Below are 20,977 nucleotides of genomic sequence, written 5' to 3'. Positions count from 1 at the left end.
TGGTGGAGGCTATAAGATGTTGCCATCAATACTGAAACATAGGAGTTGCCTTCATGGGGTTACACCTGAAACCAGTGAGGCTAATGTATTAGGTGGCTGGGGAGGAGTTGGGCGTGCAGCTCACAGCAAAGCAGCTCGCTTTCTCCCCTCCCTGCTCACACAATAGTGCTCTGTCTGCAAGCTCTGATCACTGCTGCCCTGATGTTATCGCTTTTGCTGCATGAATGTCTGCATGTGTTCCTGTACAGGTATCCTACATCTAATCGCAGAATCTCGATGGTAATTTGAGATGCGTTTGCACTGAAAAAATGTCAGAAATGGAGCAAAAGCAGCAGCAGTTCAGTTACTGATAGTGGCTGATAAGAAAAGGGATGAAAAATGTTCTCAGAAAGTTCATGCACAAGGCAAAGTAAATGGCAGGAAGTTTGCAGCTTTCCACGGGTTAGCTGCTTTGCTAAGGTGCTAACCGATTAAAGCAAATGCTTTGTGCGTAGTTTAGATGAATGAAATGTAGCTGAAGTATTCAAGCGCTCTGTACGGCGTTCTCTTCGCTCCATTTGTGATTTGAGTGCGGTGCTGCATTGTCAGGCTCCTACAGCAGCTGATGCTGTAGGCACGTCCACCAGTGGGCAAGCTGGTCCAGGCGATAAAACAATTCTTTTCCTTGGTACTTCTGACCTGTTCTGCACAAATCACTTTGCTTCCTATCTGTCGTGTGTCTTTTCTGCTTACGCTAATTGTTTGCTAGCTAGATGTTTTTAAAAGCAAAGGGTCCCAGGCTGGCATGAGTCCAGGGGAGCAAGGCTGGATTCCTCCTTTGCGGTGCTCGTCTCATTTTAGTAAGTCACAACGTGCGACTGTTTACTGCTGCTCAGTTTTCCTTCTCCAGGGGTTCTCACTGGTGGCAACAGAACGAAAGACAGGGATATATTTGCTAACAGAGCCCCTTAGGAGGAGAAAAAGGAGAAAAATAGCCCAATAACCAACAAACCAAACTATGTTTACACACACTGTCTTTTTCTGAGAAAGGCTTCTTTATAGATTTGCCTTTGCCTCTGCTGTAGGTCTCAGCCTAGTAAAAATCTCTGTCTTGGTCTTGGGAAGGCAGATTGACCATAGCTGTAGAGCTGTGCTCCAGTGTTAATGTGGAGGCTTGTTTAAGAGCTATAGCTGTGTAATATTTCCTTTTGTTCTCCCAGTAGCCCCTGTAATGTTAGATCATTACAGTCATATAGGAACTTGAGTTGTAAAGATGACAAACTGTTCTAGGTAGTAGCAGATGACATAACAGGGCAACAGTCACCAGCTGTGGATTGGGGAGGTCAGGCTGGATGTTAGGAAAAATGTTTTCACCGAGAAAGTGATGCAGCACTGGAGCAAGTCACTCAGGCCGGTGATGGAGTCTCCTTCCTCATGGGTTTTCAGGATTTCGGGTAGACAAAGCCATGGCTGACCCAGTGTAGTGTCAGTGATGGTCCTGCTTGGAGTAGGATGTTAGAGTAGATGCACTGAGGTCCCTTCCAGCCAATGTTTCTTGGATAATTTCTAACAGCACACCATAACTACACAGTAACCACCAGTCTAGCCAGGCTTCTTTACAGTGTGTGGACCATTGATACTCTTAAATATTGCATACCAGCTCTTGTGCGTTGTAACACAGTTTTGAGGACACAAGCTGTCTTCAGTCCGGTCCACTGAAGCCAGCCTGGCTGTGAGTAGGGCTCAGATAACCTTCAGGAGGTTAATCTCCCTTTCAGGAGGTTATTCTGTGCATCCCTCTCAGTCAGCCCTTCAGGATGTTAGTTACCGAAGCAGTAAAGCCATCATCGTCCAGAAGCTAATTCGTGTGCGTTTAAACAATAAAGGGCTGCACGTGTCTGTATTATTAACCTTCCAGCAATAAAGAAAAGGTTACTACCTTCTAGAACAATTTATATTAATTAAAAATGTCAGTTCATGAAACATTTTTAAGCTTAATTTTAAGAAAAATAAAGCTGTTTTTCTCCTCTTTAATTTCTGTGTGTGTCCCTCTGTTTCTTCCAACCTCAAACATAAAACAAGCATCCCAGGAACTACAAAATTCGCTGTGTGTTTCTCCTTGGCAAAAGCCCTGTAGTTTGGTGATTTCAGAAAAAAAAGTTGGAGAGGTCCTCGGGCATGCTGAATTTCTCCTCACTACATGACTTCCAGCATGGACAAGAAACAGACCTCGCTCCTCCTCCCCCTCTCTGTGGTTGCACGTAACCTGCCCTGAGAAAGGCATCCGAACTGATTTGCACACCGACTCACGCTGCAGTTCCTCAAGTTCAAGCAAAGGTGAGTCAAGGCCACGTTCAGTCACCAGTCAGCTGTCCTCAACTCATTTCAAGTTATGGGCATGACCTAATTGAAGGCTTCCCTGGAAAGTGCTGGCCAGTGAACCCAGCCCCTCTAGGCATCTTCTCCCAGGACCCACAAGGGCGCTGGGAGCCACTAACAGAAACCCCAGGCTGAGCACAAAGCGGTTTTACAGGTTTACACCAAAGCCATGAGCTAAGCAAGCCCCGTTACGCCCTCCCCAGCAGCAGGTCCCCATGCGACCGCAGCGCCGTAAGCAACAGGGAAGGGCACCCTCGGGAAGGAGCAGCAGCCAAAACAGCAAACGCGGGCGGTGACGCTCCCAGGAGCTGTGCGAGTTCACTGCTTTGCTTATCTTCCTCTGCAAAGTACTGTTTTGGCAACTCGCACATACCCCACGCTTCGTGCTCGCCCCGTACCGCGCCTGGGTGCTGCGGCAGGACGCTGTCCCCGCGTGGCGGCAGAGCCGAGAGCGGTGGGTGTGTGTAAGCGCTGGGAGGGCGCCCCGCGGCAGCAGAGCCGTCTTTTCTGTATGGAAGTAACATCGCAGCCTGCCCCGAGCTCGCGCAGCCTGTGCTGGCGGCACCAAGCCTCGCGGGGCTGCAGCCCCGGCGCTACGGGGAGCAGTGAAGGGGGAGGATGCAGGGACAGCCGTGCCAGGCCTGTGGTTACCGGTAGCCACAGGCCCAGGGGATGTGGGACACGCGTGGGAGGGTGCAGCGCCAGGAACCCCCCGCTCTGTTTGCCACCCAGTGCCGTTGGCTGAGCGGCCCCCGTTGGGACTGGATGAGAACGTGCGTGGAGACAGCGGGTCCAGCAGGGCCAAGCTTGGAGCCAAGCATGCTGCGCTGGGCAGGACCCATGGCCCTGGGCCCCAGGGAGCAGAAATTGCCCCCACAGAGAGGAAAGTTGGCTTGGCAAGAGCCCCTGGCTCTGGGCAGGAGAGCAATGAAGCCTGTCAGAGATGCAGGTCCTGCTCTGCACCTGGGCTCCAGCTGCTGCCATAGGGGATGGCCTATAAGCTGAAGCCCACAGCAAAAAGGAGGGGGTTGTGCCACTAGACAGATACGGAGCCAGGTGGCTGGCTGTTGCTGTTGCTCTCTGATGGGGTCTTGGCAGTGGAGGAGGTGGCCATGGAGCCACTGTTCCTGAAGATGCGGAGCAGCCTCCGCTTGTAGCCCCGGAAGGCAAAGAAGTAGATGATGGGATCGATGCAGCAGTTGAAGTTCATGAACGCCACAGTGACCTGCAGGGACATCTTGAAGGCTTGCTGTTCACGGCAGGACGGCTGATACAGGATCTTCCTGACCATGAACTGGACGATGTTGAGATGGTAAGGGCTGAAGCACAGCAGGACAGCCAGCAGCACTACCAGGATGACAGTGAAGGCCCGGCGGTGGTGCCCATTCTTCACTGTCAGGGAGTTCTCCTTGGCTGTCTGGCAGAGCTTGAGGTTGATCCGCACATAGCACACCAAGATGATGCCCACGGGCAGGAAGAAGCCGAGCACACAGGCCCCCAAGAGCAGGTAGGGCAGCTTAGGCACCTCCTCAAAGTTGAAGTACTCCATGCACGTCAACTTGTCACCCATACGCCGTGTCATGGGCCGCAAAAGCAGCGGCACCGTCTGCAGGAACACGATGAACCAGATGAAGACGCAGATGCCCCTGGCACGGCTCATCCTCCGGATCCTGCCAGGGTGCCTGGTGCGCACCACAGCAATGTAGCGGTCCACACTCACACAGGTCATGAAGTAGATGCCCACATAGGTGTTCATGTAGAAGATGAAGGCTGTAGCCCGGCAGAACCCATCCCCAAAGGGCCAATCAAACTCCAGGATGTAGTAGGCGATCCTGCCTGGCAGCGCCAGGGTGAAGAGGGCATCAGACAGGGCCAGATTCACCAAGTAGAGGTCGGTGGAGTTTAGTTTCTTCTTCCTGCGCTGGAAGGTGATGCAGAGGGCCAGGATGTTCCCACAGGAGCCGAACACCAGCAGGACGGTGTAGAAGAGGGAGAAGGCGACTTTGGCAGAGAAGTGGTGGTTGTGCACGTTGCAGCTGCTTTGGTTGCCAGAGGTGAGGTTAGCGAGTGAGGACATGGCCTCAGCAACAGCCATTTCCGTGGTGCTTCACGGTCTCCGTCGCTCTCCTTGGAAGAAGAAGAAGAGACGTGAAAGTGGCAGCTTATAACTGCTAACTGCTAACAGGAGCGGTACCTATAGGGCTGGGTCTCGTCAAGAAGCAAAAGGCCTGGCCCGCGCTCCCTGCCGCCCCCCTCCCGGCTCGCAGCGCTAGTCATTTGGAAAAACGCATCTCTTGTGATTTCGGTGTGAGCGTCTCAACAAAGGCTGTGACTCATCGTCTGCTTTCTTCTTCTTGCCACCAGCTCCCCTTAGGCTTTTTTTTGCAAGTGCAATCCCTACCTGAGAGGATTTGGGGGGCGGGAGGGGGGGCTGCAGGTCACGCACGCAAGGTGTGACAACCCCTGCGGAGAAAACGTCCATCCCCGCAGCGCCGGGGCTCTGGCGGAGACCTCGGTGATGCTCCGGGCCGGGAGCGAGAATTCAAAAAGCCCAGAGCAACCCACCCGCCGTCCCCGGCCCGGGGGCCGCCCGAGGAGCGCGCCGGGGCCGAGCCGCCCGCCCGCCCCAGCGCGGCCCCCGCGCAGCGCCCGCGCAGCGCCCCCCGCGCCGCCCCGCGCCCGCCGCCGCCGCCAGCCCCGCGCTGCCGCCCGGCCCCGACGGCGCCGCGCCCCGCGCCGCCCCCCGCCGCCCCCCGACGTCCCGGCGCCCGCAGGGCAAACGCGCGGCGCGGGCGCTGCGCTCCCACCTCTCGCTCCCTCGCCGTCTGGCAGCGGAAAGCGCCTGGAGGAGGGCGGCGGGGAGCCCGCAAGGGCCCGCGCCGGCACCCTCGGGCTTCCCAGAGGTGTGAGCGCCGCTCCGAGGGCCGGCTCACGTTATAAAGGCGCTGCGAGCTTCGTTTTTTTTTTTTTTTTTTCTATTCTTTCTTTTTTTTTTTCTCGGGGTTAGTAAAACTGCGCGCTCTCTCTGGGCTTTCTTCTTTTTCGGTGTGTGAGAGGCATTTCGCTGCAGTTGGGGGGTTATTCTTAGTAGTGGCTATGCTGGGGGAGATAAATGACTGTGCACGCACAGTAATCACTCCTGAAATCTTAGCCGACTTCTGCTTTTACTCTGAAAAACTTCTCCCAAGGATGCAAAATGCAGTTGAACAATGAGAATAACTTCAAGTCTGCTTCGCTCGCGCCCCCGGAGGATGCCCCCGTGGGAGTGAGGGGGTGCGAAGGAAGGGGGGGACCTACGTCTGGCACAGCCGAGCAACGCGGTCAAACCTCTTCTGGCAAAGTCCAGGCGAAGCTCTCAGGGGGCTGCACGTGGCCCCGGCACCCGCGGCCGGCAGCGAAGCCCGGGCGCGCTTGTCCTACGCACGCGCGCGTTGCGCCTTGAGGCAGCGGCTAATCGCAGCAGAGCCGGCCGATCCGCTCTTACTGGGAGAAGGTTTTCCCTGTTGGAGTAACACACCGTGTTGTGAACGGCACGTTAATAAGAAAAAAGTCCCTGTCTCAGCCGGAGTTTTAGCGCCGGGTCGGGCACCACGCGGCGCTCGGCTCCTCCCGGCCAAGCCGGGCAGTGGAGGGCTCTGATTTACCCGCGCGCCGGAGCCCGCCGCTGAGCCCGGCTCCCGCCCTGAGCGGCGGCAGCCAGCGCAGTTTGCGGCGCGGGGGCAGAGCCCTTTGCGCCGCAGCACTTCCCAAAGCGCTTGCAGACACGCAGCCTCCTCTGCGGCCACCGGGACGGCCTTCCCCATCGCCGCCGCTTCCCGGAGACCACCGAGGCGGTCAGATCCCGAGAGCTTCAGGGTATTTTTGTTGTTGTTTTTAGTGGTGATCTTGCTTTTTTTTTTGGCTTTCCAAAACTCCTAATAGACTAGGAAATCCCCATGCAGGGACATTCAGAGTTTTACTGGGGAAAAAAACTCAAGCCTAGAAATGTCAAGGTTAAGCTTACAGTTAAGTTAAACCTGCCCTGTGTGCTAGTAAAGCTCAGCCCATTCTTTAATTGCATAATATTTATAACATTTTTACAACATAGTTGCATTAAGCTCTGCCAGTCTGAGTACTCACGTATGGTGAGTCATTTGTATAGAAATTACACAGTGAATAATATTGCCATGAATTACTACCAGTTAAATGTACCTAATAAGAGTAATAATGAAAATTTGCTAACAACCATCCGCTACCGGAGACACTTTTTGGTAGCTGAAGCATTTTCTCATTGTATTGCATGAAGGGAAAGGTCCTCTAACGGGAGAATAACTGCTGAGTAAATCGCAAAGCCTCTTCCTCAGCGCCGTGAGGACTTTCTGCTGGGTGCAGCCGCCAGTAGCTTGGTTACTCTTGTCTGCGTGGAGCTAAGACGTCCTCGAACCATTCCTGCGTGGCAATGAGGACGCCAGCAGGATGGGTGCTCCACATCGCGCAAGTATTAGGTGTAAAGAAAGGCTGATCATGACTACGCGCACCCGAGAGCGCTGTTCCAGCTAGGCACCAGTCTAACCAACGCGCCGGGCGAAACGCAGGCAGCATAAGTCCTGGTGTCTCGCAGCGAGGGGACACGTTGGCGCTAGCGCCAGCGGAGCCCCGGGAGCCGCCCGTCCTTAGCGTTAGCTCCGTGGATTAGCACCACCCAGGGCTGAAATCTGGGATTAGACCTGGCAAAATGCCCTCACCAGCAGCCCGGCATACGCAAAAACGTGAGGTCCGGCGGGACACTTGGTGATGCAAATCCACGGTCGGGGCTTCCTCCGGGCAGCGAAGCCTCCTCGCAGGACGCACCGTCCCACCCACCTGCAGCTGGAGCAGGCCGCTGGGGCGGGGGGACCTGCGGGGCCGGCACGCACCTCCATCCCGCCCCCCCAGCCCCACGTTTCCCCACTGCCCCGGGGTCCGGATGGGCCTTGGCTCCACAGAGCACCAGCCGGGCGAAGGCGGGGACGGCTCCCGAGGTGCCAGGCTTGAGCTTCAACGCAAGGAGCAAAGCAGCGCACGAGTTGTCTCCTGCCATCTCCGTGTCCATCCACGGCCGGTTTTCTTGCATCCAACCAAGCAGTGGGCGCCTGCGTCCCCATAGCCGTCCGCAACCCCTGCGCCTGGCAGCCCCGTCCCTGCCGGGACCCCCGGCGCCCATGCTCGTGTCCACAGCAGCTCAGAGATGGGCAGGGTGGGGGGGGAGAGATGCTGGGAGAGGTGGTTGGCCACGAAGATGCTTGGGCCGTTGCTTAAAGCTGCTGGGGCTCCCCGGCGCCACACGATGGTTTGGAGCTGGAGGTGCAGAAGCCCCGGGGGCAGAGCGGGGAAGGGCAGGAAGCCTGGGCGTTTTCTTTCCATTGTATCACCGGGTCTCCGTGTTTCCTCTCCTCTTCGACCTTCGTTGCCGGTTTTGTCTTCTAATGAAAAACATTTTCAGGAAGCGTTGGGTTTAGAAACAGAAGCTCCAATCCAAGCGCTTTCGGTTTTGGTGCAAGAGGCAGGGATTTTCCACGGCTCAGCCCCCGGATGTGAAGCAGCCTCCGTTCAGCTGGCGCTGGGACGAAACGAAGATGAGGAGACCTTCTGCTGCTACCAGCCTCCTGCCTGTTCAGTAGCAGCAGCCCTGTGAGGAAGACAAGGTTTGAGGGGCTCCAGATCAAGACGATGGAAAATACGGACAAAGCGGAATCTGCAGTGAGATTCCTGCTGGTCTGAGACAGGTCTCTCCGTACAATAATTTCTGGGGGTTTGGTGCACCTGAAACCTAATCTGGCCCTGAATCGAAGCGGGAAGCACTGAGCAATTAAAAAGTTGCAACTTGACCTGGTTTATTTTGACATGGGCAGCAAGAGCCCTGGAGCTGCCGCCGCAACGCTGTGATGATGGCCGGGCAGAAGGACCAGGCACAGGGCAGCTCTGCGTCCCGGGTGGTGGCGAATGGTGGCTTCAAAGCTCAGGTTCGCTCCAGGAGCTGTTTTCACCCAAGGTCCGCAGTCTTCAGACCTGAAACGTGGCCCTTCCACCGGGCGTGCGACCCACGTAACCCCTGTAGTTTCCATGTGCCCTACCTGCAGTTTCAGTACGTCTGGCTACAGAGAGTAGCAAACAGGGGTAACTCTTAGTCACCTACGTCTGGGCACCTTGATAGGAGAAATACCAAGGAAATTCACATTATGAAATAACTTCCTCTAGTGAGCACGAAGGGCACTTGTTTCCACACTACGCTGTGACTTAGAAGCTCCATCTTGATTTTGCAGGAATAAGATGAAAGTTTTCTTAGTATCTGATTTCTGTGGTTAAAAACAATGTTTAAACACTTGTTTAAAAACAATCATAAAGCAAATTTGGAGATCTGAGTTCCTATTTTTATCTTTTATTTTTTTAATGCCAGGGCCGCACACTCTATGCACATGCATGCTTTCATAGCGCACCACCCCTACTCAAGCAGAAGTAACCCACGCAGAACAGGGTGCTCGGGGCACGGGAGTGGCTGCTCTCTGTATAGGAAGCACCAAAGTCCCATCTGGAGCCACATAATCCCATACTACAATTTTTCGTGACAAGACACCTTCTTGCCATTTGGACTTGGCCATTTTGCGGTGCCTTTCATTCTCTGCGGTCAGCGCTCAGGCCACGGCTGGTTCCTGCTTATCTGCGCTATTTTAATAACCTCCAACAGGTAGAAATGCCTTGGGAGCAGGGAAGGGATGGATATGGTCTTGCCCTACTCAATCGCATGGTGAAGTTCAGCTGAGGGTCTCGAAGGCCTCCCAAATCAGATTGCACCAAACCAGGGCTTACTGGTAAGGCCAGATGGATAAATCTTAAACCTTACCGCCCTAAATGACCATAGTTCCCATGAGTTGTTGGCTAAATGTTGTTTTAATGCATTTATTACACATCTTTGTTTCTTCGTTCATGCCTCCTAGGTCCAAACTATGTTTCATCTCCTCTCTTGTACACCCAGGAATGCAGCTACCAAATTTATAGCAGGAATTCCCAATTCCCGTGGAAATTTTGCTTCCTGGGCTTTCACTCACTTCTAAAGTACTCTTGGAGATTGCAACATTTTAGCCACTAATGCTTATTGAAAGCGCTTGTGTCTATGGGCTGTAATGTAGCTATGTCTGATGATTAATGCTCTAAATGATTTGTATATCACAAAGAATCGATCCATGTGATAGCTAGAGAAAATAGATCTCAAAAAGAGGCAAAATTAAACTTTTTGGGGGGTGTGCAGACCGTGACGTTAGCAAAAAGGAGGAGCATGCCAAGAAACAACAACAAAAAAACCTCTCCATACACATAAAAATAAAGCACGCTCTGCATCACATGCAGCAACCCCACAAAACTTTGGGCCGCATCTTAACCAGGCCAAGAGACGCCTCTTCACCACAAGGGAAGAAAATCAGCTTTTCACTCCCTGCGCAAGCGAGAACACTGTCCAAGGGCTCGCTCAAAGCCCCTCCTCTTGGAAAGGCTTTACATGGATGGGAAGTGCCGGTAATTTCAGAGCGGTGACTCACGGAGGCAGGGATAGTGCCCGTCTGTCAGCCCATGCACCCGCCCCGTGTTCCCCACCGTAGCGTCTACACAGATTTCACCTCAGCTGTGAGATGCTGAAGACTGATTTGCACCCACAGATAGAGATCAGGCACGGGCAGCGAGGTGGTGAGGCTTATTTTCTTTAAAACTTGCAATTTTACGTTTGAGTGTCATGGAACCAGTAGTCCTAAAGTGGGACCAGACCTGTGAGGTATGTTAGGAAATTTTTAGAGGCTGCTAAAGTCCCGAATTTGTTTTCATGCTTGTTATTCAGCAAGTATTTTGCTTGTGACAAAATACTGTGTGGCTTAGCACGTTGTGGAAATGAGTTTATGATTTTCTTTTCTTTTCTTGGTCTGGCTCTCGGCCAACATTTATTGTCTGCAGCAACCAATGCAGTGACGAGCTGCTGAAATGTGTCATTTTGAAACGCTCAATCGGACGGAAGCGTTCTGCTCTTCACGTCTTGATCAAATAACCTGATCTCCAGGTTGTCTAGAATCAGGATTATTTTTACAATAATCTTCAAATGCAGAAGCAGGGCTCCGTCTCTAGGTAACTGCTGTGCCTGTGCTTTTACAACGTCCCCCTGGTCTTCAAGAGGTGCAGTCAGGTGTAGCGCAGCCCCTATGCACGCTTGGTACAGCATCCGCTACCGCTGAAGACCACCTTTGCCTACCACTGTAGGCAAAGAGGTATTTAGCTTCATACTAAGCAGGTGCAGAAGTCTTCAGTCAAAGGCTCGCTGTAACTGGGTGACTTAATTCTACCATGGCTTCAGAAGAAGATTGTCCTGGATGCACAGAGGCTGTGTCAGAATGAGTCAAAGCTTATCTAGTGGGAATAACAAAGAACATTTTTTAAAAAGAGAAAAAACAAAGGGTATTTTTTTTCGAGAGCTGAGGGAAATTTGAGAGGCCCAGTAATTCCCCATGTCTTCAGAGTGGGAGTCATCTGACTACTTCAGATGGCCATGACCACTGATTACTAAACACCGTATTTCACATGAGATGACCTGTTTGTCATAGCTTTAGTATTTTTTTAAAAACTACATTCAAGTAAACTGTGACAGCAGAGTCATCATCCTCAGCTAATCTGATTTAAATAGCAGCTCCTAAGAAGGGTAAAATTAGTATTTACTAGAAATGAAGACAGCGTAGTTTCAATATCTAGTCTAAGATACTCTTCAGAAGGTTTAGATAAGGATACTACTACGTACTGTCTCCCCACCCACACTCAGTTTACATATTAATAGCCAGGCGATAGCCGATAGACTGAGCACCGAGCCAGTGAAAAAGAGGTTTCAAAGAGGTTTCTCTGTTCCGTTCTTTCTCCTAACAGAGACCGGGAGCTGTGTCACCGTGGTCGCCTGGGGGCAGCCCTAGCTGCCACCTCACAAAGTGGGGAGTAAATCCCCCAAAAGCCCACGAAGCTCACCCTAGAGGCTCCAGGCACCGAGAAGCGCTTTATATTCAGCTCCAACTCCCCAGACCTTGCCACATTTAGGAAATTCGGGGCCGTGTTTCACTTCCAGGCTCTGTGCGCGTGGGAACCCAGCTGAAGCCTTGGAGATTCCTGCCCGTTGAAATCAGGGGGCGTTCGCTCACAGACTTTGTGTTGTGGGGCCAGGCTCCTGCGCTAAAAATGCTTTTAATTACAGTGCTTGGATAGTTTTTATTTTGTAAACAGTCACTCTCTAGACTTCTTCTGTGCGAGTGAGCTCTGAATTAAAAACTGGAAACCCTTTTTCTGGGGCGGTGCATGTTGACAAGAGGATTAATGTTTTTGCCAGATGTAGTTTGGTGTGAAGATAGGGTGAAGGCAATTCTACTCTCAAAACCATCTTTTATTCTTGAGATATCAAGGAGTTTACCCTACTCTTTTAGGTAAAAAATATCTGTGGGTGAACTTGATATGGATGATTGATTGGGTCTAGGAGCCTGTATATAATATGAATGAAGTTGCTCTGAAAGAAGGTCCTTTAAAATGTAAGAAGGTACTTGCCATTAAGATGACCCAGCTTTTCATCAGAAACCAGTATGAGGTAAAAGCAAAATACCACAATGAGGCCCTTTAGTAAGGTCCACTGAGAAAATGGTATTTGGATTCAATTTCATACACAGAGAGTAAAAACAGAAGTCCCTGCGTAGCAAGAACATCCTCAGACCAGACCCATAGGGCTTGTTAAATGAATGTACACTGAGCTCTGTGGGACAAAACCCACCCAACTCAAGACGTAGTGAAGCCCATCTTCAGATGAATCTAGAAGCTTGCTTTACAGTCGTTTCCACTAAAGTTACAGCCCATGTGCTGATATGCCTCCGTGTTGTAAGATGGGTCTCCACCATCAGATGCTTCATATTAGCTGTCAGGTGTCCAAATTTTCTTCTGTGTCCTGCCCAGCTGAGTGTGAGGGGTGAGAAACAGGCTGGCGTAGATGAGATGCTATAGCCAGACTGTGAGAAAAGAGTTGTGGTCGTAGCTTTTGAACTCTGCCAGAGGAAGAGCGTGCACAGCGAAGCAAGGTGTGAACTTACGACTCACCAGCTGCTTTGAGTTTTCAGCACCTTCCTGAGCGCGCAGTGTCTACATGTGGCCTCGGTGCGTGGCAGGCCACATGCCCTAACCTCATGCTCAGCCTTGCAGTGGACCCTTGCCTGGTGTGGACAAGCCCTTGGACAGTCAGGGCAGCGTGGTAACACCTCAAGGTCAGGGCTTTCAGAAGGAGTGAGAAAGGGGTAGAGGAACAGCCGGATCCAGGGTGACTTTGGTACTGCCCAGGAGACTGTCCCAAGGCAGCCTCGGGGTGTGCCACAAAGCCTAGGTGTCTCCTTCCTCTGTCACGCTGCTTTCCTACCCCATAGACTTATTCAAGTAGATGGGGTCACTCCTCCTTTACCTGGTCCTACCACATTACGAGATGTCCCCCAGTGCAGAAGAGGGAAGAGCCACCTCCGCGCAACCGAGCAGCGTGTGCAGGAGGAGCAAACCGCTGGCTCCCATCAGCTTCCTCTCGCTGGGCACAGAGTCCGTAGCCCCGCTCCCGCAAGGCGTCCAGGCTTTCCTTCCAGGGAAAACCACCTTCTTCTGAAGGTGGGCCTCCTTACCTGCTTGAAGACATACTTAGCGATTTTTTTTACCATTCCTACGGCAGGCATTTGTCCAGGCTTGAATCGCGTGGCTGCCGCAGAGCCATCAACATCTCATTTTGCAGATTCACATAGGTGGTGAGGAGAGGAAGTGGTTGCTTTGATCTCAGTGATCTGCTGCAGATCAATTATACAACTTTTGGGTGAGCCTTACAACAGCAGCCGCACGTGGCTTAACTTACGCAAGCAAGGCAGGACGGGGAGTTAAAGGGAAAACACTGAAGAGAAACAAACCCATTTTGGAACGGGGGGAGAAAGAAAAGGCATCCCACATTACCAGTGGGTTTGCAATGGGTTCACGCAACGCCGCCATGGCTCGGGCAGCCCGGGCTGGAGCAGGACTTCAAGGCACGTCTCCGAGCGGCAGCCGCCGACCACAGGAGCAGCCGCTCTGCTGCTGAGCTCCGTCCTCCCCTCTGCTTCGGGCCAGGGGATGGAGGTGGCCTGGCCCTCCGCGGCCCCTGGGGGCGGGGGCGTACGAAAAGGGAGAAATGGCAAAAATGGGTTTTCGTGTTATTTGGGGGGCTGCAGATCTTTATGAGTTAAAAAAAAAAAAAAAAAAAAAAAAAAAAAAAAAAAAGACTCACTTTGCTATGTGCAAAACACCGGCCACAAGCTACCAGTAACTCTTGTCTGTGGACCGACACTCGAACGCTAAAAGCGGAGGCCCAGAACCGGCCTCGCTTTGTGCCTTTATTTTCCCAACTATTAGAGACGCTGGCAAATAAAATAAAATTAAATTAAAAAAAACCAAAAATAAAACGAAATAAAATAAAGCAAAAAAAAAAAAAAAGCAAAACCAAATCAAAATAAAATAAAATAAAATAAAGCAAAATAAGACAAAACAAGACAAAACAAAATAAGACGGGGGGGCGGCGGGGCCGCTAGGGGGCGGCACGCGCACAGGCGCGCGGGGGGCCGCGGCCGCGCGGGGCGGGCGGCAGATACAGCTGCAACCCGGCCGTGGTTTGAATTTCCCCCAGGACTGCCCTCGGCTCCGTCGCTTGCTGTTTCACTTGTGCCTGAAGGTCCCAGCCTTTTTGGGGGGGAACAGAGGCCTCCCGTGCACGTTGCCCACAAGTTCTTGGGTAGAGTAACAGCTAAAAATAAGTAACCATCATGGTTTTAGCCAGGTTTCGCTTTGAACGTCTGCGTTACCTCAGAGCAAAACCGAGAAGCAGCCTTGGGCTAGCTCTCCCGATCTTAAACCCTGGACTGTCACACATCTCTGCTTGTTGCTAGAATGACATTATTCACAGCCGGTATAAAGAAGAAGTGTTATTCTCATTAGAAAGGCAGATGAAATACTATCGATTTCAGCGGTGAAACTGAGAGCAAAATTTGTTTTGAGTGGGCCAACTCCATATTTAGCTGGCGGAAATGCCAGCAAAAATTACCACTGAAATCAAACACGCTCACTCTCACTTTCCCCGCCACCATGTTTTGTAGCGCGGGGGCTCTCATGCCAGCGCTCCTCGAGGAGGACATGGACCAAAGCCCCCTTGGAGAGCGGCGGGTGGGACTGGGAAATGCCAGCTGTGCCACACGGACACCAAGAGGAGCCTGTGAGAGGGCTTGCTCAGGACCTCTCCTAAATTCCTCATAGAAAAATGCATTTCTTTTGTATTGCAAATGGCAGCACCATCTGGACTAGATGCCGGCATTATATGCCAAATTCGTGACGCTGGTGAACAGGTGTGGTGCTGGCAAATCTTTCCTCCTTCGCACAGCTCCTAAAACAGGGCAGCTCCTTTTGTAACACCTCACCAGTCCAAAGGCCTAAACAACTCCTTTATTTTACAAGTGAGTCTGGGAAACCTGCCTGCACCTGCACTACCAGGTAGTCACCAAGCCCTTGGTTCCCATCCCATTTCCCAGCTGCTGGGGCTCAAGGAAGAGGAGGAGGAGAAGGAAGAGGTCCACGGGCTGTCTGGGGCTCACCCGGGAGGGACTACACTGCCGTACATAATATTCACAGAGCCGGCTGTGCACACCCAGTTCAGACCGCTGCTCCACCCGGGGCCAGCCGGCGTTGGCGTTTCCGCCACGTGTTACCTACGTGCTCCCGAGCGCCGTGGGCTCATCCCACCGGCTCGTGTTTGCACAGGCGGTCACATGCGCTTCGGCTGCCGCCATGCAGCTGCCCAGCACCTTGTTTGCCGCTGCTGGGACAACATCACTGCTTCCTGGTAAATAAAACAGCGCCGCTGGTCTACGTGCTCCTTGGCAGTTTATTGCCAGAGATGATAGGTCTTGTTACGCAGCTCCAAGTGCGGGGGACGGGAGAGGGAGGGAAGAAACGATGCAAGCAGGAAGAAATGCATGATCGCAACGGCAGCAAGACTGCGCTTCATGAACTGCCACGTGTTGGATCTTTTAAAAGCATCATCAGGTATTAAAGACCGTGTGCTGTCTTAAGAGCCCCAGACTTTATAACCGGAGTAAATGCTGATGCCTTTTTTCCAGCTCTGAAGGTATCTTCTTGGCAGGTGGGAAACATAAAGCAAAGAGGGATAAATGGCCAGACTCGGCTGTCTGTAAACGTGCCCTTCATGTACCGCTGGGCTTGAATTCAGCTGCCCCCTCTTCATTTGATAAAGCACCAACATCTCTTACTGTCTCTCCACCAAGGCTGCATTGCCACCAGTTACAGCTGGAGCCAATGCCACTTCAAGTGCAGGGTGGTTGCGAAGTCGAGTTGCCCCACGTGGTTCGCTGCTGGTTGCACAGGGTCAATGGCAGAGACAGGAGCAGGATCCAGAAACTGAGTGCCCTGCCAGCTTCAGGCTGCAAGCGTAGCCTGCATTTTATTCCCCTTTCTGCACTTCTAAGGAAATCTCCTACAGGGACTGTGGAGAATCAATAAGAAAATCCTGATAATAAACACTGAGACTGATAGGACCAAAATTAACAAAAGTCAATGCAGCTTTATTGCATTTTATGTCAATTTAATAAAATCTGCTTTTCATCTGCTTCTAAAGACATGTGACCAAAGTGATTGAAAGCAGGCCAGGAGACCCCCTAATGAAAAACCTGCTGGAGGTATGGGACAAACTGCAGTACAAGGAGGGTAGGTGCTGATTAGAGACCATAAACACTTGAATAGAAATAACAGGGCAAACCGAGGTGATGGAAAACGCACTGCACTTAGAAACCATATGAGAAGGTGAATTGCAACTGATACAAGACTTCTTCCAGCACCAAGTGGTTATACCAGGGCTTTTTTTTTACATACTGTTTGATATATAGTGAGGTCCAGGGAGTCTTTTTTTGTGCTGATGCTTATGCAGAGCAAGGATCTTGGACCCTTGTGGGTTTGTATCACTTCTAACTGCTCTGTTGACTGGCAGTGCGGCAAGATCAAGCAAGGAAAAGATGAAAACACTGCACAGATTCTCCTTTTCTTTATTCAGGCATCAAATGGAAATCCGGAAGACAGATTTGTATAGAGCAGGCAGGTATTTTCAAAAAAAAAAAAAAAAAAAAAAAAAAAACCCAAATGACAAACTGGTTGAAGAAAGTATGTATAGAAAGATGATAAAAACCCAAATGACAAACTGGTTGAAGAAAGTATGTATAGAAAGATGATTTTGGACATCCAAGGGAAAAACACTGTACTCACAAGTACTGTCTTTACACATTACATCCCAAATCCAAGAAATTAAAGCAATCTGATCCATTTCCCTTTTTAATTTGGTCATCAAATAGTCAGGTTTTACTGACATTATCAGTTGGATGTCAGGAAGAAACTGCTCTCAACATATATTCCAAGCAGGCATGATTTTTGATAAGAGGTAACAAACAATGTTGACAGAATTTGATTAATTTGAGCTACTATTCGTATTCTTTAGGCTGGCAACTTCAAGGCCAGTAGGTCATAAAACTGGTTTTGAGGATCACTGACTTCCTTTAACAGGGAAGTTAATCTAAGTTAATGCCTTAATCAATTACAAAAACAGGTAGGCAAAAAGAAATAAAAAGTCCAAAGTTCCTCCCCAGAAATCCCCAAACACTTTAAATTCTTCTACTTGCAAAGGTGTAAATGGCTTCAGCATTTAGGCCTTTAGAACCTACAGTATGGAGGGAAATGAAATTTATAACAGTTTGACAGACTGTGGGAATATTCTGAAGTATAAAATCATAACATGAAAGTTTCTTGAATCAAATTGTTGTATTCGTATGGATGATAGTCCTCTCTAGATTCAGACACTTGCACTTAGACATCTGCAAAGCAGGAGTCTTCATGTGAGAAAAATGCTTAGATTCTAATATTGTCTATGGATATCCAGCCAGAGGAGCCAAGGAAAGACAGATCTTTTGGAGTTTTGGATGGAGAAAAAAGTAGGGAAAATTGAATCAGAGAATAATATCAGTTAAGGTCAGGTAGTATGATCACTGAATTTAAAAAGAGCATAGCTCAGTTTGCTGTTGTTGCCTAGATTTGGGACATAACCCTGCTCTGATATAAGTCAACAGAAGTTTTGTTGTTGACTTCAGAGGGACCAGAATCAGGCACTTTGTCTGCTCCAGACCTGACTATTTATTTGGAAGCATAATTTTTTAAAACACACAATTTTCTCTTAAAATGCTACAAAGTAGGGCAAGTAATTACATTAGGCTATACCTGAAGCTCCAGAGAATTAATACAAAGGCTGCTTGGCTCTTGCCAATTTGACTGTTACAATTTTACTAGCACCATATGCAGCACTACCTTACCTGCTTGTTTCCGTTAGTGAACTCTTTGGGGTTTTTGTTATTTTTTTAAAAGGAGCATGCAATATACACAAACAAAAGCTCTAGGGAGCGGGGACCAGCTCAGTGCCCCGTATAGTCTTAGTATCAAATAAATCAGAGATGGAATGGGCCTGTTTGCTCAGCAACTCTGTCCTTTTTTTGCAGATATGCAACTGTTGGCTCAGGAAAGATGCTTTTTCAGGTGGTTTACGTTGCTTGCTGTCATGCAACAAAGTGTGAAGTGAGATTTCCTGTGTTACTCTGAGCACCCCTGTGGCCGAAAAGCAAAGGAGCTGACAAGTTTGGAGAAGACTCACCATGCCAGAGACTGCGGACAGGTTGAGGAGAGTTTTTTGAGGACAGCAGGGAAAGGGCTTCCGCCCAGGTGACAAAAGCAAGTCCTGCAGTCTTCTTGCCACTAATCCCAATGCAGGAGAAGAAGCAAATGCAGGTCTAGCATCAGCTACAAATTATGCAGACAAAGGCTTCACATAAAGATCTAAGTGGTGATTATTCTCCCACAGACAGCTTTGTGAATCGGGAAAAGATGAGGGGTTTGCCACCACTATTCTTGAAAATAAAGTGATATCCTGTTGGAAGCTGTTTTCACGACCAACAGTCCTGGCAAGTGCCTTAAGCTGGGGGAGCTACTATAAGGGCTCACCTGGAAAGCACATCCTGGTGAGGTGGCAGAACTGGACTGAGGAGATGGACATCTGCCTTGTCTGCACCATGCCACTCACCAGAATCTAAACAATTGCACTCATGGCAGTCTAATGCCCATGGGATTTTTGTTTCATCCCGGTGAAACATATTGAGGCAAGCCAATTTGGTTCTGACAACATTCTTCAAAACTGTTATACTTTGCTGTCTTGGAGCAGCCTGATAGATCTTCTGGTTGAGACAGGTCTTCTCCTACCTCTGCATGTGATGGAGGAGGACCTGGCAGGCCTAATTTGGGTGACAAGACGTATAAGTTGTGCCAAGGGCTGCCCGTAATGTCTTTTAACCCTAAGGATCATCAGCTACGAGGAGGGCAGTAGGAGCGGTCTGTGAGTCTCATGAGTGTCAAGAGGAAGCAGTTAGATGGGACAGGGAGATAGGGAGCACAAAAGGAAAGGTAGGTTTGCAAAAGGGAGGGAAAGATGGTGAGTTCAGGGAAGGCTTGGGTTGTTTCTCAGAGATGGGTTTGGTGTTTTAGTACAGTGTATGAATAGCTTCTACCCATGACACACAAGATTTACCTTATCAAAAAGAAGGCATTGAGCTCCAGTCTAGTTCAGGCAGTCACAAACAAGCTTTATTGATTACTTCAAGCTTGATCTTAGATTGATCCTACTCCTAGATTGATCAGAGAGATCAATCAAAAGATCAGAGAGGAAAGGTTAAAGGCTTGAAACTAAAAGTGCTGCATACAGACTGATTTGAAGTCTCCTATGGTTTAGTCTCTGCTCAGTAAATGAGTCTGGGAAGTTTATTGCACATATGCTATCTTGCAGTCTACAAGAACACTGAGCCATAACCATAACAAGGCACAGCAATGCAGAACTCAGATGGTGTCTTTAAGACATTGCCTAGCTAAGTTTGACAGATTTTGTTGTAAACTTATTTTTGAAACTCAGGCTATTTTGAAACAGGCCTAATGCAGAAGTGTGAGTAAGGGCTACACTGGGATCAGCCCTCAAAGGGAAGGAGCAAGTAGAACTGAACTATCTCTGTGACAGGTTGAAAAGTTTGGTGGTCTGGGACATGTTTCTCCCTTGCTCAGGGAAAAAGAAGCACAGAATCACCAAAATGTTGGTTGGAAGGACCTTGGAGGCTGCCTAGTCTAACCCCTCATCCAAGCAGGACTGTCACCAGCATTAGACCAGCATAGGTCAGCTATGGCTTTATCTAGCCTTGTTGGGAAAAACCTCCAAGGAAGGAGACCACTGCAACTCTGGGTGACCTCTCTTAGTGCTGCACCACCTTCCTGGTGAAGAAGGTTTCTCTAATGTCCAGGCTGAACCTGCCCATCCACCATGTGTGCCCATGTCCCCTTAGTAGGGCCTCTGGCACTACCAAGCAGAGTTTGGCTCAGTCACCTTTGTCATGGTTCTTCAGGTAGGCACAGGCTGCAGTTTTATCTCCCTCAGCCTTCGTGGCAGCCCTCACATGGCCCTCTCTAGATTTTTCACATCTCACTGGAAGTGGGGTGCTGTCCAAAAACAGGATGCTGTAGTCCAGCTGCAGACTTACCAATGCCATGTAGGGAAAAGAAAGTACATGGTGCCAGCCACCTTGTTTTCTGCGCCAATGCTCGTTGGAGGTACCACCATGCCTCCATCCAGGTACCCACTGTTGGCTGTCAGATGAGATCTAAATGATAAAAACCAAGAGAAACAGAGCAATTTTAGTTACAGCCAACACTTTGGTGTCAAAGCACTACAGAGTTCTCCCTTAAGGATCTGCATATAATTAGATGTACTTATTCAGTAAGTCGGAGCAGCGCCCAACTTACGTTCTTGTTTCTTGAGTTCATGTTACCGACTAAGACTTATCAAAACATAGTTTTATATGCTAATTTCCGTATAATAAAACCCTTACTGTATATCATTCATCGATATCAAGTGGTGTACATGTAAGAGTAGGCTAATATTATGTATATATTACCAAGTTTATGAGTTCAAGAATTACAATGTGCTTGCTTTATTTAGGTGGTAAACTTTTTTAATGAGTCTGGAGGGTCCTTTACATAAAAGTAGTGGCTCTATCTTGGAATCTCTTTCCATGTTTATTAGAAATGTGTTTTACTTTACCATGAAAAAAGCCAAGGAAACATGCAGCCTTAAAGTCTAATGAAGTAGTTATTCATGCAGTCAAAGTTCATAAATTTTAAATACATTTAATTTATAAATTGAAAACATAGCTTGCACTGGCTTTTTCAAGATTATTGCTTGCCACAGGGGTCTCAGGATAACTGCTTGGCAATGTTTGTTACCTCTTTTGTTTCAAGGCCTAGACTGGATCTTCACCATTTGCTCACATTCATTTAGAAGTTTTTAGAAGAAAGCATTTTAAAAAGAGATCTAAGATATTAAAAATTGTAACCCCAACTGCATTTTCTTTGTTCTCAACTCAGATAAGATTTGCTTTTGAGCTGATACTTCAATAGAGCTCTTTCTCTT

General features: G+C 49.6%; 1 protein-coding gene across 1 annotated transcript; it reads right to left on the bottom strand.

Moving 5' to 3' along the window:
- Positions 1-3,394: 3,394 nt before the first annotated feature.
- LOC134140464 (G-protein coupled receptor 183-like) lies at positions 3,395-4,453 on the bottom strand. Its single transcript, XM_062575709.1, has one exon. It carries the CDS (start codon positions 4,451-4,453, stop codon positions 3,395-3,397), a length of 1,059 nt encoding a protein of 352 aa, XP_062431693.1.
- Positions 4,454-20,977: the final 16,524 nt, after the last annotated feature.

The sequence above is a fragment of the Rhea pennata genome, chromosome 1, assembly GCF_028389875.1.
Source record: "Rhea pennata isolate bPtePen1 chromosome 1, bPtePen1.pri, whole genome shotgun sequence".
NCBI classification, from domain to species: Eukaryota; Metazoa; Chordata; class Aves; order Rheiformes; family Rheidae; genus Rhea; species Rhea pennata.
Note: the sequence above shows the minus strand (reverse complement) of the source record. Positions and strands in the feature narration are given on the sequence as shown.